Below are 24,102 nucleotides of genomic sequence, written 5' to 3' on the forward strand. Positions count from 1 at the left end.
TTATCCGTTAACATCTTGCTCACCCGCTCAGGTAACACCCCTCTTATCCACTCAGGTAACATCCCTCTAATCCACTCTAATAACATCCCTCTTCGCCACTCAAGTAATATCCCTCTTCGATGTGACTCGTTTGAATGCTGTTTGTTCCATCAAACTTCACCTCCAACATACATGTCAGTCAGCAGAGTGAGCACTGTGCTGAGGTTGTTGACATACCTCTGGTAATACTGAGTGAGCCAAATGAAGGAACGAAATTGAACTTTGTCTCTTTGGCTGGAAATGTCGGCTATGGCATCGACTTTCTGAAGGGCTTTTGACTGCCCATCCAGGGTGATGATATGGCCCAGGTACTCCACTCGCATCTGAAAGAATCAACATTTGTCTTGGTTCAGGCTGAGACCCTGGGCAGCTAACTCAGACATCACATTATCAATGTTCTCAAAATGCTGTTCGGTTCTGGTACCCACGATGAAGATATCATCCAAGAAGCACTGTGTCGGGAAGTCGGAACAAAGACGATCCATAGGTTTCTGCCACATTGCTGGAGCTGAAGCGATACAGAAACAAAGATGGGACTATTGGTACATACCCTGGTATGTATTGACAGTAAAGAGGTGATGATCCTCTGGATCTCGAGATCTCTGGGGGTAGAGCATCACCTGTGGTCAAGTGATTCTCCTCCTGCTTACAGGGGAATTCGCACATTCCGTTCCAAGCCCGTCCCTCGGTGTACTGTAGTTAGAGCGGAAGGTGGTAGGCTCTTGACAGAGAAGTCCCAAGTGAAGGCCTGCTGGGCCGCTTACTTTGAGCGGCTGTACCAGGCTGATCCACCAGTTGTTGAGATGGATGTCAAGCGTGTTACTATCTCAATTGCTGACCCTCCAATCAACTGCGGTCCACCTTCATATGTGGAAACACAGGCTGCGGTGAACTGGTTGAAATGTGATAAAGCTCCAGGATCTGTGGCATCCATGCTGAACTTCTCATGGCTGGTGGAAATGCTGCACTCGTGTCGTCGCATGCAGTTCTGTGCTCTGCCTGGAACACAGGCATCATCCCAACTGACTGGAAGAGGTGCCTTTTTGTCCCTCTCTGTAAAGGGAAGGGTGATTGCCAGGACTGCAACAACTACCTAGTGGTGACGCTGCTCTTAGTGCCAGGCAAGGTCATTGTCCAGTTAATTGAAGACTCTGGACGTCCTTTGCGGAGACTCTGGATATCCTTTTGGGGGCCCTTGAGGTGCTGAATGAGGAGTCAGAGCCACTGGGATTACGGGTTTCCTGTGTCAAAAGTAAGATCCAGGCTTTCAATGACATCTTGGATGCTGCTTTCTTGTTTGTACCTGTTTGTGGTGAGGATGTTGAAGTCATGGAGAGATTCATTTACCTTGGCACTGAGAGTCATGTCTGTGCTGCTTGTGAGCCAGAGGTCAATAGAAGTCTGGATCGGGCCTGGGGAGTCATGGATTCACTGGATCATGGGCTGTGGCGCTGCCGGTTCCTGTGTGGGAGGACGAAAGTCCGAGTCTTCAGGTCCTTGGTGCTTCCAGTCTTGCTTTATGGAAGTGAGACTTGGAATCTGACCAGGGATCCAAGATGGAGACTTAATTCCTTTGGTGCCGGGTCTCTTTGGAGATCTCTATGTTATCGCTGGTCGGACTTTTTGTCCAACAAGTGGTTTTTGAGAAAGACTCAAATGAGATTTGTTACCTGCATAGTCTGTGAGAGTCAGTTGTGGCTGTATGGACATGCGGCTCATTTTCCTGAGGATGATCCTGCTCACCAGATTCTTTCAGCGAGGGGGCCTCGTGAGTGGAGGAGGCCAATGGGCTGACCACGTCCCTCACGGTTGCAGCAGGTTGATCAGCATCTCAAGGGGATGGGGATGGGCCAGGCATCTACCTGGGGGATGGCCAGACGGAAGCCCTTGGAGTACCGACGGAAAGTGGACGCAGTGCTGTGCTTGGATCCTGCTCCAGCGACACACTGAAAGGGAGACAATTTTGGTGTCATCAGCACAATTATGAGGACACATGGAGTGAATCAAACACAATTTATTGCATGAAAGTGGTGCGCCTCACTCCAACGCAGAGGTAGTTGTCGATGGTTGCTTTAAAGTCCCCACACAGGCAGATTTCTCCATTCTTCATCAGCACTGTGACCATGGACATTGCCCACTCAGAGTACACCACCGGTTCAATGACACCAACCTTTTCCAACCTTTTTTTTAATGACAATCGAGTACTGCTTCGACCCAATCCTGAAGAGCATATGGCACAGGTCGAGGCTTTCAGAATCGTGGACTGACACCCTCCTTCAGGTGTAGGTGACCTTGAGCACCTTTGTTCTTCCTGAGCCCAGGCCCGAATAGAACTTCGTGTTTCTCCAAGATCCTTTCCAACCGGGAAGGAAACAGAAATGACATATAAACACTAAAAATGTCTGTCCAATCCAGACTAATTGTGTGTTACCAGTCACTACCAAGGAGAGGTGTTCCAGAATCATCAACCACATGCAGAGGCAACACCGCTTGCTATTCCCGATAACGAACCACTACATCCATCAAACCTAATGGTTTGATCAACACCCATGTGTATGTACGAAGGGTAGTGTGTACTGAGACTAACACCGGCCAACCAAAACAACACCAGGTCTGCTCATTCACGAGACTGACCGATGCCCCGGTATCCACTGTGAAGTTGATTGGCTTGCCATTCACACTGACAGACACCTCAAAGGGGTGATTTGCAGCTGTCGTCATAGGAAATATGCCAAGTTGATCAACCTCGTTGCTCGCCTTGTACCACATTAACCAATGATGGTGCCTGGCTTTGATAGACCCTCCACACATGGCCAGTCCGACCACACCGGTGACACATCGGATTCCGAAATGGACAGTTCCGATGAGAGTGTGAACCATCATACCCCTGACAAGCCTGCGGTTTCAGCTGACCCTGCGATTCCCTGCTTGCATGCAGCCACGACGAAAAAGGTTCCTGATATGCTGACCAAGATGGAGGAATTGTGAGCATCAGCTTTGGCATTGACAGACAAGTCCTTCCCAACAATGATGCAAACATCCTTTCTGGCTTGTTCCACGACAGCTGCAGTTTCAACCGTTTTACTAAACGTAATCTCTTGAAACTTAATCCTTAGAACTGATGCGACCATCTTCTCACCCTGTAACCTTGCGATAAAACGATCCTTCAATCTCTGTAACCATTCATTGTCACCAAAACGGCAATGCCTTCATCGGGAAACCAAACCAGTTGTCAAACTCGTACCGTGATAACTGAGGCGACTTGCCTGGTTTAATATGGTCGTACAACATCTTGACTATGGATTTGTTGGTGATAGCGTCATCCGACACCTTCGCAGGTGAAATTAAGCCAGACAGCAAATGGAACACCTCCGTCGGCAGTGATGACACAAAAATCGCTTTCCGCTTCCCAGCATTGGTGATGTAATTAGCGATGAAATAGAAACTGAGCTGCCAAGCAAATAGTTCAACGTTGTCTCCTGCATACTCAGGGTCCTTACCGTGCGATGTTGTCATGGTTCAACAAATCCTCATCACCAACTGTGGTGTCTTCAGCACAATTAGGAGGACACATGGAGCGAATCAAACGCTATTTATTGCATCAAAGCAGCACGCCTCACTCCAACAGTGGCCTCACTCGGCCATACACGATACGACAAGCTTACACACAAGAGGAAGAAGGATGAAACTAGATATGAAACATAAATGGGACAAAAAAATTAAAAATAGGGAGGAGGGCACAATTCACTGGAATGGAAGGAGGGATTTGAGTCGGGTTGACGACAGTAGAGAAGATAATGATTTTGGATTGGGAATGATTTGAGATAGTGAATATCTTTCTTGAAGACCTGGAGGGAATGATGAGATTGAAGACTGTGAAAATTGGTTCCACAGATGGGGTAAAAGAGGAACAAATAAGTGGAGGTGAACAGTGATTCAGAGAGAGAGAGAGAGAGAGAGAGAGAGAGAGAGAGAGAGAGAGAGAGAGAGAGAGAGAGAGAGAGAGAGAGAGAGAGAGAGAGAGAGAGAGAGAGAGAGAGAGAGAGAAAGAGGGGGAGAAAGAGACAGACAAAGGCAGAGAAAGAGACAGAGAGACTACCAAGCTGTCTGTGATGGCGAAGTGATAGACCCATCGACTCAGTTTCATCGTGGAAGATTCCAATGATCTTGAAGGTCTTGGTTGCCACGGCATCATGCTCAGTAAGATGTGAGGCAGGGGAGCCAGTCCAGAAAGGAGAGCAGTACTCCATCAAGCTGCAGATGAAATCCTCGTTGGTGGATTGGAGTTCAGGCGTGCCAAGGAAACAGAGGATGCCGAGTCAGCGGCTGGTTTTGGAGGCCAACTTTGAGATGTGGTTTGCCCAACAAAGATCATGGCTGATCGTGAGACCCAAGAGCTTGAATCAGTAAAAGGATAACGAAGTCATAAACAGGACCAAGTAATTGTAGTATTATTATCGATTACAATGTGTATGACTCCAAAAAGTAAGCACGTTATGGCGACTGTTTACTGAGTTCACATTTTAATCCATTGATCTGTGTTCATATTCCTGCAGGAAGATCAAGCCGGGCCCATCCGAAAACCACACATTTCAACCCTCGATGTACGTAGCATTGTTTTCTTTACAATTGTGGTATTAGTGGTTTTGGACAATGAAACTGGAATGGTATGACCCTTCAAAAGGTCGTAAATCCATCAAAACGAGTAACAGGATGAATAAGGATGTTGAACTGCACAAATGATTGGCTGTGTATGTTTACCTTTACCATTATTTTACTCTTTAACCCCACTCACTCACAGCCCATCCTTAACCCCTCTTCCCCTTTAATAAGGAAACAAACAGGTGTGTTCTCTGTTTCGTATAAACGTATTTGTTTATTATCCTGTAACAGGTGTGTCGATGCGACATACGTACGCTAAGTGGCAGGATTACCTTTGGTGCTGTATATATTTATTACTAACACAAGTATGGTGGAAATTTTCACCACCCCTCCCTCCTCCCTCCTCCCCACCCTCACCCCACCACCATAAACACACTCTTCCACTTTCCCTTCTATTCCCTCTCAGCTTTTCCCCTTCCTCCCCATACTTCCTTCTACTCTCAGCTCTCACCCTTGACTCCCATCTTGGACCTAAACGGTTTCAATCCATCATGAGACTCCAATCTCAATCACCAAGGAGTGTTCACGTCAGGGCTTTTCAACACTTGTGCATCATTGGTGAACGTGTAGCGTTGCTTCTGCGACTAAATTGAATGTGCATTGGATTGGAGATATTACCAAGTTCCTGTCAAAGTCTGCAGCAAGTGTGTCCACTCTCAGGAATGCTAGAAAACAACATCTGTCCAACCTCAAGATTGAACTTTCAAACCTGTGTCCCTCCTCTAAAACCTGGTGGCATCTTGACAAGTCTGACTCCGCTCGTGAGAAGGCCGAATGCATCAATTCTGTGTTTGCTTCAAAATGACGTTTCCCTTACTCCTCACTCTCTGTACCCATCTTGGTGAGTCATACCCAACTGCTTCTGAATTCTGTGTCTTTTGCACCTGAGAATGTGGAGAAGGTTCTTTCAACCCTTGACTCTGACTCTTCAACCGGACTGGGAGGTATCAGCTCACGTGTCCTAAAAACCTGCTCTGCTGATCTAGCACATCCTCTTCCTGCTCTTTTCACCACATCATTAACCCCTAATCATCTTCCATCTGCTGGGAAATCCACCAACATCACTGTATCACATGAAAAGGTGCAAAAACTGATCCCCTTAATTATAGACCCATCAGCTTACTTCCAGTAATCAGCAAGGTCATGGAATCCATCATCACAGTTCATATGAAATCATTCCTTTTCTCCAATAACTTCATCTCAGTTCAGAGTTCAGACCAGCTCACTCTACCTTGGGCAGACTGTTTCCACTCACCCAACAATGGATGGAGCCCTTCAATGTCAACTCCCATTTAGATTCCTGACTTCCTCCATTCTTGTAGCAAACGTGTGGCACTCAACAGAATCCTTTCATCTCCGCTCCTTGTCAAGGCTGGAGCGCTCCAAGTCAGTGTTCAGGGCCCAGTCCTATTCTGAATCTTCGTCAGTGATCTGTCTGACTGGAAAATCCACTTTATCTATTTGCTGATGACTCCCCCCTCTGCTATGACACCTCATCCTTCAGACAGGAAGGCTGCAGCCTCTTCCCCCTCTTCAGACCATGACAAAAACACAAGCTGCTCAAACACTTGGAATATGTCTTTCAATCCTGAGAAATATCACACTCTCACGATCTCTCTCCGAAAGGACTGCCTGGAAAACCCTCCTGTCTACTTTCTTAATTATCCTCTTGAGGTTCGGTCATTCAAACTCCTGAGTCTCACTATCAGCCATGATCTTTCTTGGGCAAACCACATTTAAAAGTTTGCCTCCAAAGCCAGTCACACTCATTTTGTTCTGCTTCTTTGTCCCACCTGTGGAACTAACTTCCACATCCTCTTAAACATCATTCTTCCATCCTGGTCTTCAAGACATCTATCTGTTCACCACCATCTCAGATCATCCCGAATCCAAAACCATGATGTTTCTACCCTCGTTAATCCATCCCCCTCCCGAACTGCCCCCCCCCACCCAAACCCTCACCCTCACAATTCCTTCTCCTTCCAAATTTCTAGTTTTTCCTCCTGAGGGTTTCTTTCTGAATCCATCTTGTCCACCATATCTATCCTCTCCTGCTCCCCATTCCTCCCCACGCCCATTGTGTGATGAAGTCTCCGTCTATCTTGTCCTTTAACTCCACTGTTGGTGCCCCCTCCCTCTACTGTTCCTTTTTGTCCTCTTATGTCCTGATCCATTCAGTATTCCAGCTCTTCCACGAGCCTTGACTCTGTCTACAAAAATAGGAAAGGATACACAGTGGAGTCTTCAAGGGCCCAATCTGACTTTTCATTCACCTCAACGTTCAAAAAACAATCTTCCTCCTAAATTCATTCCCCTGTGTGAAGGTAACACTGAGGAAGGTGTTCACTGTGAAGGTGAAAATGAGGAAGGTGTTCAATGTTCATTGAGTCGGTTGTCATCCGCGGATCCACACCAAAATCTCAACGAAATCTGACAGGACGAACTATCATACGACGGAGGTTGTCGCGACTTCATCCCCCACCCCACCCCCCTTCCACCTCAAGGGAGTTTCCCATCTTGTTCTGAATCAGTGTTAAGGTGTACATGTCCGTTTTAAGATAGTTTATCATGGCATTTTTCCAAGGCTGCTTCTAAAAACAAAAGTAATCACAACACTAATGATAATAGCATACTGTTGATGTTATTACAAAACAACATTAACGACTAATTTAAACTGCTGGCAGTGATGCCAGGGACCGAGACACCCCTTTCTGATTGGACAAGTGAATGATGACATCATTGACAATGGCAGGCAGGACCTGATTATGCGAAGTTTGAGCTCAATCGATCGAAAAATGAAAGAGGAGATGCATTTTAAATGTTTTCATGAAATCCAATGTGGCCAATAGGTCACGTGATCTATGACATCATTCTGAGGATGTACATCAACTCAAGTGGTATACTATATGTGGTCAAAGTTTCAAGTTCCTCTGATCGACCGTTTGACCCGGAGGTCGATACAACATTCATGGAATCATTATCCGGTGTTAATTTAAATAAAACTGCTGAGTCAGCACTTTCTAATTTTGGCCACTGCACGCTAATTAACTTGGAATTTAACAATCTCAAATGAGCTAAGATCCTCGTCCTCTTAATTATGACGTCATAAAAACGAATATGACGTCATTGTGATGTATCAGATTTGCGATAAATTATCTGTGCTAATGCTCGGCTTGATTCCCGCAAACAAAATTCAAACAGCTTTTTTCAAAATTCAAAAGTTCAAAATTCAAAAATTCAAAATTTCGGGGATAATGGTGTGGGCGATTTCCATTAGCGGCGATATTATGATGTCAATTTTTTTCTCGGAAGAATTTCCAAAATCGGAGATGGTTACTGCCTGCGCGTGGGCTTTCTGCATATACATGGCAAGTTTAACGAAGATCCGATGAAAACTCTGGGTTGTGAAACAAAAAATGTCAAAAAATAGGAATGACATCATAAAAATTGATATGACGTCATAGTGATGTTTCATATGTGCGGTAATTCATCTCTGCTAATGCCCTGTTCGATTCCCGCAAACATAATTCAAAAAGCTTGCATAGTTTCAGAGATAATTTTTTAGGTGATTCCATTAGAGGAGATATTTTGACGTCATAACTTTTTTTTCAGGAGGAATTTTCAAAATCAGAGATCGTTACTGTCTGCGCAGGATATTTTTACATATATGTGCCAAGTTTCAGGAAGTTTCGATGAAAACTGTAGGCTGTGAAACAAAAAAGTCCACAAGAAAAAGATGTAGAACAACAACGTGAGTCAGACTTATGCTAGGTTCCCATTGTCGTGCGATCCGTTACGAACGCCACGATTGGCCATTCGTAGCTGATCATGTAATTTCTCTGAAAGCTGTTCCCACTATCACGATGCGCGGCACGATTGAAATTGTGGTCTCACAGAGCGTGGTGTTTGTCTTGTCTAAGATCGATCCCAATCACCACGATTTGGAAGCACGATTAGATACGATCTGTCGCGCTTTGTTACGATGCAATACGATCTGATACGATGATCCCGATTGACAATTGATCGTGTTGATCGGAGAAAAATTTTGAACCGTTCAAAAATTTTCTACGATTAACACGATTGCCACGACTGACCTCAAGACCTGATAAGATCTGATAGGATCACCATGATTAGTCCACGATTAAGACCACGATTTCAATCGTGCCGCGCATCGTGATAGTGGGAACCTAGCATTAGAGATCCTCCACGAGGATCTAAAAAACATCGGAGAAAAGAGCATTCATCGCCCTCAGGTGTATCAATATGAATCAGGTTAAGTGGTACGTCCGTACGTAGTTGGTCAAACTTTCAAGTTCCTCCGATCAACGAAGTGGCCTGAAGGTCACCAACAAATTTCATGGAATCATAATATTAATAATAATAAACAAGTCTGAAGACGATGATGGTTCACGAGCGGTATTTGACGATGTAGATTGTTTCAGAAGTCAAGGATGAGACAATGTGATAATGTTTGACCAAGTTATAAAAATGATCAACATGATGTGGTACGAGTGACAGGTTATTAGCTGCAAAATGTCGAAAACCTGGTTTCGTTCAACAACTTTAAAAATTTGACCTTTGCATAACCTTTAAAGGTCACAAAACAATGTTGTGGACATTAGAATAAGGAAGCAGGATACGTGCTATAGCTTATTGGAGTTAGTTCGTCGAAGAAGGTCGAAAACCCGGTTCAATTCCCACAACTTTGAAAATTTGACCTTTGTGACCTTTAAAGGTCAAAGGTCAAGGATTATGACCGTTGGTGCAAAACTTCCTCTGGAACATTCCAGGAACAATATAACGTCATATAGGCTATATAGCATTTCGCACTCATCGGATTATCCATACTTTGATGAAATCAGCGTAAAAACAAACTTGAAGGGGGCGCCACGGGCAAGGTGTTCGAGATAGAGCAAAATGGTTTCAAGACTTTAGCTGGGGAATGACCTCAAGATTATGCATAAAAAATATTGTCATCCCAACTCTCAAAGTTTGGGCGGTCGTATGATTTTTATGGCAAAATTCGAAATTTTCTAAGTTCGTGACCTTGTGACCTTGACCTTATGACCTTGACCCTGGGACGAAAATGAAAAATCGAGCTCTGCGGGGCTATGCAGGTGCCATTGGGCCAACCAAATACCGAAACCACTGCCAGATTCGACAAAGCCCCGAGGAGAAGATGCAAATTGAAATCGGCTACCCCCTAAAAACACAATTCGCAATTTTCTAAGTTCGTGACCTTGTGACCTTGACCTTGGGACGAAAATGAAAAATCGAGCTCTATGGGGCTATGCAGGTGCCATTGGGCTAACCAAATACCGAAACCCCTGTCAGATTCGACAACCCCCCTAGGAGAAGATGCAAATTGAAATCGGCTACCCCATAAAAGCACGTTTTTTGGGCGTGGCTCCGCCCATAATGGGCGCACCACACCCATTCTCAGGAAAACACAACTAGATCATGATATAAACCTCCCACCAAAATTTTGTCAGGATCGGATCAAAACCCACGGAGCTATGCTCGGGACAGACAGACATACAGACAGACAGACATACAGACAGACACACAACAATAACGAATATAGTGGTCACTTCTTTTTTTCGTGAAAATATTTTTTCGTGAACCAATAATGATCCGAACGATTTCACCAGGGTACCTCTCGGTCCCCTAATAATATCCTCTCTCCCCAAGGGGTTTCCTCCTTGTATAAACGCCGTGTTAACGTGTACAAATAGCTTATCGTGGCGTTTCCTGGCACCCCTACCAGAAGTAAAAAATATTTTAAACCACAAACATGTATGTATTACATTTTTAAACAGTCGCTACTGTTGTTTAACACAAACGGAAAGGGATGAAACCAACGTTCTTGAGGCATTATATGTGTATTGCCTCCCTCATAGACCAACAGGTGCAATCTGAGATCGACTGAAATCAATATACCCCAAAGAGGAGAATAACACGACCCTTGCTGCCGCTGCCATAGGGAGTGGGTGCACTCATATGATAGCTTGATTAATTTCAACTTGAGTTATCATATTCCTGAGGCTGGCCAAACTGTTCCTCCAGGGTCCAAACTTGTGTAATGCCGGCCTACATTTACGGTCTGGAGACGGTGGCACTGACAGAGAGACAACAACAACAAAGGTTGCAAGTTTGTGAAACAACTGGGTCAGGAGGATTGCGAGAGTGAAGAAGGTGGACAGAAGGAAGATGGATGAACTGAGGGAGGAGATTGGTGTGTCGATGAGTTTAACGGGGAGATTGGTGAAATGCCGGCTGAGATGGGCTGCACACTTGGTGCGGATGGGGGAAGAGAGAATGGCAAAGAGCAGATGGATTGAAGGAGCAAGGGAGGAGGAAAAGAGGTAGACCGCGGTTGAGATGGGAGGACTGTGTGAGGAGGGATATCCGTAAGATGGGGGTTGTTGGAGAGTGGAGCAAGATGGCTGAGGACAGGGGGAAGTGGAGGAGTATCGTGGTCAAGGAAGGGCAGAAGCTTGGATTCCATTGGACCTCACCCTTTGAGAAGAAGAAGAAGAAGAAGAAGAAGAAGAAGAAGAAGAAGAAGAAGAAGAGAAGATCTCTTGCTGCTTTCTTCACTGTGATCTCCACAGCTGTATAGAGCTGTTCATGTAGCTGCATAGCCAAGGCAAGGCCAGGTAAAGGAGAATGAAATGTTTGCCCTTGGATGGTAATTCATGTGATATTGTTACGAATTTGGAAGCTCACTGCACTCAACATTCAGGTCCTTATGGAACCGTTATATCAGTAAGTGTGTGTTTATAGTTAGGACCCCCTTCCTGTGTCTAACGGGAATTACATGTGTGTGCCGCGGAGTGTTGTTTCACAACAAACCTCCTTCACTCCACTTCACACACCGACGCCATTGCCCACGTGCATTCGGCCACGTACGTGGGTGGAGATTTTCCCATCGCCTCAGACCGGGACTCCGCCCAGGAAGGCATGGGCGTGCCCCTTGTCCAATCACGCCACAGAGAGCGACTTTCCCACGGCACCCCGGCCATTGGGGGTTGAGATGGCCACAGACAGCGATTTTCCCACGACACCCCATCCAATGAGGGTGGAGAGCGCCTCAGATGACGATTTACTCACCCCAGAGGAAAAAGGAATATAAGAAACGCCAGGCTAGGTAGTGGTGGTGGTAAAAGGGTCGAGGTGGTGGAGGTCATCGTGGTGTTAAAAGGGTCGAGGTGGTGGAGGTCGTCGTGGTGGTAAAAGGGTCGAGCTGGTGGAGGTCGTCATGGTGGTAAAAGGGTCGAGGTGGTGGAGGTCGTCGTGGTGGTAAAAGGGTCGAGGTGGTGGAGGTCGTCGTGGTGGTAAACGGGTCGAGGTGGTGGAGGTCGCCGTGGTGGTAAAAGGGTCGTGGTCATGGTCATCGTCCTGGCGGTCATCATCATCGTGTTGCGGGTTCGAGTCCTGCCGAGCTGGATCATCGTCGCCTCTGATCTTCTCTTTGGCCTTGGTCGATTGGTGCATGGCCGGTTGGAGAGCGTGGTACCTGGTGCTTGGAGCGGCATCGTGTTGCGGGTTCGAGTCCCGCCGAGCCGGATCGTCGAAGACCACACGAGGTGGACAGGTCCAAGCACAGGCTCTGGTCTCCAGCTCACCTGTCCTCGAGCTGGAGGCCTTCAATAACGACCCGACGGGTCCATTTCTGTGTGTGTGTGTGTGTGTGTGTGTGTGTGTGTGTGTGTGTGTGTGTGTGTGTGTGTGTGTGTGTGTGTGTGTGTGTGTGTGTGTGTGTGTGTGTGTGTGTGTGTGTGTGTGTGTCTGTGGGCCTGTCTTCAAGTACAATTGTTTAAGTGCCATGTATATACTTGCATTTCTTTCAGTCGGTGTGTGTTCCCTTCTCCCCCCCCCATTATAAATTAACCCCCTGTTAAATGTTTCAGCTCATTCCTGTGTTTCTTTCATTGGTTTAGCATGGCGCGTGTTGGGAAATTGGGAAACGGTAAATTGTGCATTTGGACCGACAGGCCTCGGAAACCATCTGCTCGGGTTATGCACGGTTCGAGCACGGATTCGGATCGTTCTGCTCGAGGCCTGTCGAGGGTGTGAATTCCCCAGTCGCTTTGCCACGTGGATACTTAGGTATATTGAAATTGGCAATTAACCCTATTCCACGCGGCCGAATTATTGGCGATTCACGGTCCTTTAAGGGACCCGTGCCTTTCGGAGTTCTCCGAGGAGCACGATCTAAATTCCGGGTGTTCGGTGGAGCCGACTCTACTGCTCCACCTAGCGGTCGTGCTCGCCGCTGACACCCGGCTCCACAACAATATGACATCACTGGAGATCCATCCATCCATTGGGACCATACTCTGTACAGAGGGTCAGTGCTGCCAAAGCAGTCTCCTGGCACAATTGGGCACAATCCTGGATGGGTCGCCACTCTGATGCAGGATACTCGAATGGCTCAATCATCCCAGCATGCTGGCACTCATTTTGTCAACCGCAGAAGGATGACAGGCAGAGTCAACCCCACCTGGTATTAATTGAACAGCCGAGCGGGATTTGAACTCACTAAAGATGTTGACATATCAACCCTTCATATGGTGGTGTGGTTTTTGGTTGTGGTTATCTTTTTCTTCATAAGACAGTCCAAATGGTGTGAGACAATTTTCTGCATGAGATGAACTTGTAAGATTTGTATTTTAGTATTGAGACATCCATTTACCTGTATTTACATTCTCATTTTTGCATGAGGGAGGAGGTGTTGAGATAGACAACAACACTAATACAGAATGTTACAATATAATCTGTTGTGATGATGTCGTTAAGATGTGGATTATTTTTAAAAAACTTCAATATATCTTCCATGCAGAAAGAACAACTGGAACACAGATGAACCTTTATCTTCAACTGAGTATGTCCCGCCATATCCTTCATTTTGGAAACTGAGAAATTGTGTTGTGAAAAATTCAACTTGTACCTCATTTTGCTACAGTGTACTCTCATGAAATATTGATATAATTATTTTATCATATTCTTGTGCACCACGTACCATCGAGACATGCTAATCACCTTTACCTCATCATGGTGTCACTTGTATCCCCCCCCCCCCCCCCACAATCTCTCTCCACCCAAAACCGCAAGCAATTCCAGATAGAAACTGCTCCACTCAGTCCAACCTTTGAGCTGGGCCACACACTTGAGTTCCATCAGGAAAGTCTCCAGGCTCCCTGATCAATCAAAATTTACCAGGGGACGCCACTTTTCTGAGGCTGGCTGAACTGCCCCTCCAGGGTTCAAATTCAGCTGGAGATTTAGTTCACACGAGGCTGTCCATCCAGAAGGTTGGGTCCCCAAACAGGGATGCTGGAAATGGTGCTCTGCATCAACTTAATCTCCACCTGAAGATGACTTGCGAACCTCAATATTTCCTTTCTCAGCCACTCATGCATTTGAGAAAACTCCTTTATCCTTTGGTCCAATGAGCAACCAATTCCTCCTCTGTCAGGTCAGGTATGGGAGCATGCGCCAGAGCAGTGCTCCTCTGTGACACAACCTAAACCCAAGTTAACCAAGTGTGGTTCCCTCCTATCCCTTCCACTTAGGCCTACTCTTCTGCGGCTATGCATGACCCTAACCCTGAGATCTTAACCGTGAGGCCATCGCATCAATCCATCACTTGAGCGATCTTTTATACCTGTCAGTGAAGGTTGGCATCCACATTAACCCAATGATGCTCCAGGTCATTATCTTCAGTTATTCCTTTCATTTCACTCCCCAATCTTTCCTCAACTTGGCCTTATCATCAGAGTCTCCTTAAGTCTAAGACCTGATGGATTTATTAGCCCCTGTTGTACTTAGCCCGAAATAGGGGCTTGTGAATTTAGTCTCCATTTTCGTGTGCAGGCGAGCGTACTGTGCATGTGTGCGTCCGTCCGCAACCATATCTCGGACATATAAGGACCCATTTCATTTGTACTTGACACAAAGACAACACATGATGGATTACATAAGCACGTCATTGTTTTTTTACAGATCAGTTCCAATATGGTCGACTGGTGGCCATTTTAGTCGTAAAAAAAACCCGATGTTGAACACGCCATTGACTTGTCATGCCTAATCGTAGCAGCAGCGTCGGCCAATGGACATTGCTGACCCTGAACCAATAGGTGTTGTGGGCCAATGGGGCATCCTTTTTTTTTGCTTCAAATCAGGGATGGCCATTCAGGAGGTGTTTTGTCCCATATGACTGCTGATGCTTCTTCTTTTTACTGCATGCTGTGTGGGTGGGAGTAGGGTAAGAATACTGATTCTGGCTCACTTTTCCCCATGTAAATGAATGGGGGATTTTCAGCGATTCATATTTTTTTCCCTAAAAATAAATCCCCTTTTTATCCCAAGGTATATTTATTTGTCTCCCCTTTTAACTTGGAGGTTGAACCTCATTGAATTGAACACCTGGGGGTTGAACAGCTCACTCATTGAACCTATAAAGATTTGTTCATTCTCAAATTCCTTCAATAGTTTAATTTTCTTTGCACAATAATCCCCATCTAAAATATTGACAAACAAAACATTTGAATCTTTATATTTTTTAAGATACCCCATTTGTGCCATTACGAAATGATAAACTTCTCTTAATGCTCTCATCTGACCACCTCCTGAGCCACATATCATTTTGAGATTATAGTAAATTGTTTTTTCATTGTTCAATTGATAACCATCAAAGTTTTCAGTCCATTCAAGGATATTCATTTTTTTTTTTACATCCTCTAACTTACTAGTTTTTAAATTAATTCGCTTATTTGTTTTATTTACCTTTGTTTTAGTTATTTTTTCAATAAGACTTATTTGATATTTTTCACATTCATTATGTTTTCCATTTATATACCAAGACTGAGATTTTCTCCACTCTTTAGTTTGATTAATACTTGGTTTAACCATTTATATATTGTGAAAAACCGCGGTAGCCCTTAAAAACCCTAACCCATCTTCCCATCGTTAAAACATAATCTATTTTATACACTCTATCATACAATATCCATATGGAACACAATCTATTCCATTATCTAAAATAAATCTCTTATCATCAAAGGCTCCTAATGCCTTTTTATTTACTTCTTCACTATATATGTTATGTTTATAACTTCTTATTGTATTCATTTTCCTATATTCTTCTTTCTTATTCATCAAACAATTATAATAATTTCTAAAAGTTATTGATTTCTTTATTACATATTTCTTTATTCCCTTTAACCTCTTATCAATCTGTTCACCATACTTATAAGCATATGCCTTTGCTCTCAATCCAATAAACTCACTCATTACTTTTCCACCCAACTCATCCTTAAACTTACCAATAACCTTTTCATTCTTTTTGGAAAATAACTCACTCTTCTTGCTGAAATTACTTGTATCATATACTCCAATATTTTTCTTCATATCTTCATAAACATCATCAGTTTTTATATCTAGGATAAAACTATCAGTATCCATATACAACAATGAAACATTTTCACCATACTCTTTCTTTAAGTCATTATACAAATAATCATACATCAATATCTTTGATAAATCAAGAACTGCTGTTCCAATATAAATTGGTTTATCCATTACAATACTTTCCTTTTTCATATGAATTGCAGAAAAGTTCTCTGAAAAAACCTCTTCTCTCTCAAAACTTGGTTTATTTATCAATCTCGAAGCTTCTTTCCAAGATGTTGCGAATCTAATGTTTTGTCTGTTTCTAACATTTTCCGTAGTCTTTCCAAATACAGCATTATTCATTAATTTATAAAAGTCCCCTTCAAATTTTACTTTTGTATTTGCTCTCATATCTGTATTAAATTGAATATACTTTTTCACCCAAGGACTTTGTTTAAATTTTAAAACTCTATGAATTTTAGCTACTCTCAATCCTTCTCTCAAAAACTGTTTTAAGCTTCTCTGATGTAAAACATATCCCTCTTTATCATAGAATGTTGTTAATAACTTTTCTGTTGATTTGCCTTTAATATTAAAACTTTTATGATAATCACTTAACCATTCTTTCTTTGGAGTTTCTTTCTCACATGCAAAAGGAAGATCTTTATGCTTATTATGAAGATCACTCGGTACCTCAAATCAACTTCAAAATAATAACCTTCTTCTTCGTCATTCAATTCCTCTTGAGAAGAAATAACAATATTCATCAAAGCCTTTTCATAATCCTTTTCTTCCACCCACTCTAATTTACCATAAGGCAGAGATTGAGACATTGCCCATCCATACAAATTATTAGCATCAAAATACATCAAATAATTACTATCTTTTTCACTATCATAATTTGGAAGATATTTATTATTTGCTTTAGCATATCTTTTTGAACATACTTGTGATATTCCACCTCTCTTGGACTTCTCAATCATCAAAAGCATATCCACATCACTGATTAAATCTATATCTTGTTTTGTCATTTTCAACATTGCACTCCAAGCTAAACCAGGAGCTGTGAAATAGTGGGCAGGATCTAATCCATAACAATTTTTATTATGACAGAGTGATCTAAAAGCTTCAAACACATCAGCTAACAATAAAACATCTGTTTTTAGATATAAATCGTGATATTCTCCAAGGTTCTTTATCTTAAATATTTTCCATATTTCTTGTGCGTGTTTATATTCCTTATCACTTATCTCTTCTTCATAAAGGTTATTATAGAAACTTTCTTTTGAAGGAAGTTGTGTTTCTTTAAATCTCATAAATGAATCCATATAATCATAAGGATAAATTCCCTTACTTGTAAGAATTTTCTCTTTACTTTGAATTTCATTCCTTGTTTGAATTTCCTCTCTCGTAAGAATTCCTTCTTTAATCAGAATTTCATCTTTAATCTGAATTTCCTCTTTAGTTCGAATTTTCTTTATAATTAGAATTTCATCTTCAGTTAGAATTTCTTCATTAATTAGAGTTTCCTCTTTACTTTGAATTCTCTCTTTAATCTGAATTTCCTCTTGAGTGAGAATTTCCTCTTTTGGAAAGAATGAATTAAGATTTGGAAAAGAGTCCGTGGAGCTTAGATTTGATGCGAGGTAGGCTAGTGGTGTTCCCATAAACTTGTAAGAATCTAAAAACCTAATACGAGTTAAAGGTTTTGTGAATATCATTTTTGAAAATGAAATATACTTTTGACTTGCGTATAAATAGATGTGTATCATAGTTGGCGCTGTTGTGAAGAAAGACTGGAATAAAAGAAGGTAATTTATAATTAAGATTACAACAGGAATGAGCGGGACCTCTATATTTACCAGTAAGATGACAATGGTCTCTAACTTTAGACTCCTTAATTTCCCCCTCACAAATATGACAGATATTGTTCATTCTAAATTCTAATTTTTCTTCTTTGGTTAATTTCATCGGTTCATTTGTTTCTTTCATTAATTTAGTGAGTCTTATACAATCCTTTTCTAATCGTTTTACAAACTCTTGTGAAGCATTTTTTCCACGATAATGTTCAAGTTTGTTATACTTTTCTCCAACAGATGATTTGATATAATAACAGAAACCACAAGGAATATGTTTTTGATATTTATTTGTATATGGTTCTTTTGGATTAGGAGAAGCAGTATTTATCTTTTTAAGGATACATTCAAAATCAGCGTATATCACAAATGGGTGCATGATAGATTTATTATAATCTTCAAAATAAATCTTTTCACCAGGTTTAGGCATTGTAATTACAGCTGATTTATGATTACTACAATATTTTGAATGTTGTTCTAATCGTTCTTTTGTATGAAATGAATTAAGACATCGCTTACAAGGATATATTTTGTTTGCTGTTCTGAATACCTGAGAAGAGATTAATCTTGATAAATTATTGATGTATGTGTAATGTGAATTCTTTCCAACACTAAAATATAAAAGGTCAATGTGTGTTTCTTCATTTTTATAGTTGTTTGAAATTTTTAATATTTGAACTTTGTTTGTATCCGTTAATCCATATACATTAATAGAAAGATTATTCTTTTTCTCAAATTTAGGAATATCTGTTAATGGCATTGGGAATTTAAAATCTTTAATGTCCAAGGTATTCTCATATTTCATATATTGTTTTACTCTTTCTGAATTACATTTTGGTGGATGTAAGTGAGCAAGAACAGACCAGAGAAAACATTTATTATCATTGTTCTTAATATTAACAACTGCCTTCTTTAGTTTTATTTCTTTTGGTAATTCAATATAAGAAGAAGTTTTAAGAGGGTTTGATTTTAGAATGTGTATATCTAAAAAGATGATTTTTTTAATATTGAATCCACTTCCTACCACTGTATTATCAACATCCTCCTCTTGTCTTGATAGTTCTTCATAAACCCCACTATTCAAAAAATCTTGAAATGATGTTATAAAATGAAGATCTGTTCTCATATAAGGAGTTTGTTCTTCATCTTGTCTTTTCATATTCATTTTCACTCCCATATAAAACTTTAAAGTTTTCATTTCTTTTAATGTCTTTTTAATAAATTTTTCAACATCGGGTTTCACTATTTCAATTGATTCAGCTATTGATGATGGGACGGGTTCTCCAAATTGAAAAATCCTTATTTTTATATGCCCTTTAAATGCCCCATCAGTGTTTTCAATATAATAGTCTCCCTTTACTTTAAACTCATTTTTCTTGTGTTTTTGTGATTGAAGATGTTGATTATAACTACTCTTCAAAACATCCTTTGAACAGATATCACAATGTTTTCTTTCCAACTCAAGAGGAGATATTTGATGAAATAGATTAAATGTGTGTTTGTTGGTTCGGAGGTGTTTTCTATAATGTTTATATTTGTGATTACAAACATCGCAGTACGTTGTATTCACCATATTTATAGAATAAAACTTTGCTTAAACTAAAATTTTCTTGATGAAAATTTCGTTTAATTTATAGGTGAATCTGTGCTTAAAAACATTTTATCCTCCAACTTTTTCACTTAATAAATACAATGTTTCAAGACACAAAAGACAAGTTTCAATCAATCTCTTCATCTGTTAAAGATACTGAGAAATATGTCAAGGATGTAAAATTGAACAAAGATAAATATAACAACTATTGGATAAAAACTATTATGGTAAATAATATGAGTTCTTCAATTTCCTTCAGTGGAAGGGCTTTTAGTATACCTGGTAGAACATCAATTAAAGTATCTCTAACAAAAGTTTCTCCTCTCCTTCTAGTAATATATTCAAAACTAGAAAAAGCAATGAAACAAGAAAAAGTATCAAAGAACAAAAACCTTATGGATGAAGCTTTAGAAAGAAAAGATAAGACCATCTGTAATATGCAAGGAGAAATTTGTATTTTTTTCAACAACCCTAAAGATGTAAATCTTGATGAAATAAAGGATGTTATTATAGTAGCAAAAGTGGGTGGGGCTTAGAAAAAATACCTTATGGAAAGTGGGCGGGGCTTAGCAAAAGTGGGCGGGGCTTAGCAAAAGTGGGCGGGGCTTAAAGAAAAGTGGGCGGGGCTTATTGAATACCTTGTGGAAAGTGGGCAGGGCTTAACAAAAGTGGGCGGGGCTTAAAGAAAAGTGGGCGGGGCTTAACAAAAAATAACCTGTGGCTCAGGAGGTGGTCAAACAAGAGCATTAAGAGAAGTTTATCATTTCGTAATGGCACAAATGGGGTATCTTAAAAAATATAAAGATTCAAATGTTTTGTTTGTCAATATTTTAGATGGGGATTATTGTGCAAAGAAAATTAAACTATTGAAGGAATTTGAGAATGAACAAATCTTTATAGGTTCAATGAGTGAGCTGTTCAACCCCCAGGTGTTCAATTCAATGAGGTTCAACCTCCAAGTTAAAAGGGGAGACAAATAAATATACCTTGGGATAAAAAGGGGATTTATTTTTAGGGAAAAAAATATGAATCGCTGAAAATCCCCCATTCATTTACATGGGGAAAAGTGAGCCAGAATCAGTATTCTTACCCTACTGGTGGGGGTGGGGGGGGTGAGACCTGCTGCAGTGCATGCCATGAGCCAGCAGCATAAATGTTGCGAATGCTTGGAGCACCTCCCTCTCACCCGGTTGAACACACATGGCAGGACATCCTTACCCTGACTACACAAAATAACTTAACCCATCCACCCAACTGGACCAAATCAGACAACATCAACCTATAACATGTCCTTAATATATGGTATAAGAGTCCTATAAACTACACAAGCACAATGGTTACTCAGGCCTTAAATTCTGACCACTGCCCCCTCCCCCTCCCATAAACATAACAATATCAAAATATTTGATTCTTAAGTTTTTCTTCAAGAAAACTTAAAACTGTATTCACATGACTGAAATAACCACACAATATAGGTTGTACAGTGTGAATGTTTTGTTCTCAACACACTCTACTTCTATTTTGCTCAAAACATGTTTTTGTTTTACTTTCAGGAAGATCCCCTGCTCAAAATTTGAGGACTATTTCCAGCAACTGAATGCCAATGGTGGTCTTGGTTTTGCTGAGCAATACGAGGTGGTTTTGTTCTCATCTTGTCAAATGTTGTCACAGAGTTTAATAATGTTGTGTTTTTTTTTTATCAACATCTGCACGCTCTGATAAGGGGGCACAGATGTTATCACACAGTAACCTCAAACTGGATGGTTTACATCCTCATCGCATAACTCGCATTCTCCATTCCTGTGACAGACGCTCAAGAATGTGGGGAAGTCTCAGCCACGCACTGCGGGACAACTTCCCAGCAACCTCTCCAAGAACAGATACAAGGACATCGTTCCTTGTGAGTTGTGTCACAGTGTGTAAGTGTTGGTGTTGTAGTTGAGTTGATTGAAAATGTTTCAAACCACAGGGATGTTAAATAAATACAACAAACGGTCCATAAGATGTTTCATACACGCCATTGTTGCACGAGATTGTGCTTTCCACGACAGAACTGTATTGCACATCCACCGGAACGGAATGATCTGTACGGATAAATGATCATGGAATGCTCGAGTGTCTTACAGGGTGTTCCGGTCTCCCAAATGAAAACAATCTTTCCACTTGGAAAATGGCAAAAAAAACAAAAAACCACAAGCATTGTTTCTGTGAGGAGTTCCAGCAGTTGTACACCTCTAGGAGCAAGACAATCCCGACACCGATGGACAATATAATCAGAGTCAGACGAAGTACCCATTCCAACTGCACCATGGTCAAAGCAAACCTCACCATTGTTAAACCTCTTCGAATGGCTTCCTCATCACAGGTGTCTTCTCATGTCCGAGTGGTTCCTGATAACACGCGTTCACTTCGCAGGCAAGTCTCTCAGCCTTTGTGAGGAAACTTCAGATGTGGATTTTGTAAATTTGCTCCATCTCACTTCAATGTGACAATCACCCGGAGAGAGGACGATGGCCGCCCATGTTGCTGCACAATGGCTGTAACATATATCACTATCCAGGAGAGCAAGGCCAAGGTGGAAGCACCGTGTATTTGTATCCAATTCAACTCTTTCAACTCACACTCACTATTATTTCACACTCATCTCTAGAAAATCTTCAAAAATCCATTTATTCACTTGTAAAGTTCTTCCTTGCTTCCAGTTCTCTTCATTTCAGACAAATTTCATCAATTGCTTCGTCGCATCATCAACAGTTCCACCTTCATGTTAAACAAGCCATCATCATTCCCATTATGATGAAACCTTCACTGGTTATAAACAATCTTCAAAATTACAAGCCAGTTTTTATTTTACCTTTCATTTCAAACATTCTTGAACGTGTGATCACCAACACTTTGTGGAATTTGTACACCTGCATTCTCTTCTCAAACCCAACAATGTTTGTTTGAATCGGTAACACAGCATCGAGGCCGCACTCTTAAACCGATGTTCTGTATGAATGGGCCAAGGATGAGCAATAATCCTTCAGGTCTGGGCCTATCGGCTGATTTGGACACAGTTCACCAGATATTCCTTGGCCATGTTCATTCCCGTTTTGGAATGTCTGGACTACTTCTATTTTGTAGAAGTCTGGACTACTTCTGATCATTATGCCTCATTGGATATAATTAACTAATTGATTTGTGCTTATCACAATTATTACTTCCAGTGGGTGTGCGAACCAGCGACTCAGCCTATACACAGCCCGTGTGTAGGTATACATGTACTGTACATAAACGTGTAATTTTCTCCAAATTTCCCTCAAGCGAGTATTCAACAATGCTTATCACCATTAGGAATGTGTTTATGCGTCAAATAAAGGTCACAGTTGGGCCATACGGGTGTCAGGGACAACATTGCATGTCACACGAGAAGCCATGCCTGGGAGAAATCACATGTGAGGCCCTGATATGTAGTTTATAAACAATCCATGTACAGTGCACATAAAATCTGATGGCTGCAAAAATTGGGCAGGTAATGGGGTACATCATTCAAGCATAAAGATTAATTTAAGCACCTTTATAAGCTAAAGATCATTGCGACCTTGCTAGCGGCCTGCGTCGAGGCCCAGCTAGTCGAGACGACTGTGGTGTGTTGGTCTGTGGGCGAGGTGAGAAGCATAGAATGCCTCAAGGACGTGGGGCTTCGTCCAAATTTCTTTCAGTGTAGTATTAAACAACAATAGCGACTGTTTAAAAAGGTAATTGGATGGAATTGATGGAATACCTTGTGGTTCTAATAATTTTTACTTCCGGTCGGTGTGCCCCTGAAATGCCATGATAAGCTATCCATACACCTTCACACAGTGTTTGTCCAAGGCAGAAAAACCCCTGGGGAAGGAGGGGGGGAGGGGGAGCGAATGAAGTCGCAACATCCTCCGTCGTAGGACCCTTAGTCTCGCTGGAAAGTTTGTTTTTTTATTGGATAAGTCATGACCAAATGCATCGCGGACAGACAGACAGACAGACAGACACCAAATTGCATATTTTAGTACGTTGGCTGAAATCTTCTGTTGCAGATTGCATGACCCATCTCATTCAGACCCATTGTATCCATATATCCATGTTCATCAGGGATATGTTCTTGGTACATCATTGTTTCCTGTTTATCCGCATCTGCTCGGTACAATTTTACACAATACCAACATTGACTTCCATTGCTATTCCAATGATTCCCAGATACAGAGTTACATTGAACTTCCTAATGTACTTTGTTTGCACAACAATGAATTCCTGTCACTTGGACATCCTAATATGAGTGAACATGGACGTCGTCAAACTCAGTGCTGCTCAGTCTGACATGCTGCTCCTCAGTCTCAGGTTAAAACGGTTCTCGTCGTGAAACTCGCGGAGCACCACCTGTTCTCTGCTTCTATCATTTTAAATACAGGTGTCACGATGGACCCAACACTTTCATGTATGCCTCACATTGCTAATTGTTTTTTGTTTTTTTTTAGTTCTTCGTGCACATTTTGGCAGAAATAGTCCCGTGTTTAAATCAGTGCACAAACCCAACTC

The 24,102-nt window shown here is 41.7% G+C and overlaps 1 protein-coding gene and 1 pseudogene across 1 annotated transcript in view; both read left to right on the forward strand.

Moving 5' to 3' along the window:
- Nucleotides 1-3,027, forward strand: part of LOC147010266 (uncharacterized) — a 16,573-nt pseudogene extending 13,546 nt beyond the window's left edge.
- Nucleotides 1-24,102, forward strand: part of LOC147010264 (receptor-type tyrosine-protein phosphatase H-like) — a 137,405-nt gene that overhangs the window by 86,634 nt on the left and 26,669 nt on the right. Inside the window, exons 21-24 of the mRNA XM_085861229.1 lie at nucleotides 4,596-4,643; nucleotides 13,547-13,588; nucleotides 21,099-21,180; nucleotides 21,355-21,445. Of these exons, the coding sequence (XP_085717355.1) occupies nucleotides 4,596-4,643; nucleotides 13,547-13,588; nucleotides 21,099-21,180; nucleotides 21,355-21,445 (263 nt within the window). The remainder of the gene's footprint in view (nucleotides 1-4,595; nucleotides 4,644-13,546; nucleotides 13,589-21,098; nucleotides 21,181-21,354; nucleotides 21,446-24,102) is intronic.

This window comes from Eptatretus burgeri, chromosome 17 (assembly GCF_056783735.1).
Source record: "Eptatretus burgeri isolate ZD-2024b chromosome 17, Ebu_testis_v1, whole genome shotgun sequence".
Taxonomy (NCBI): Eukaryota; Metazoa; Chordata; class Myxini; order Myxiniformes; family Myxinidae; genus Eptatretus; species Eptatretus burgeri.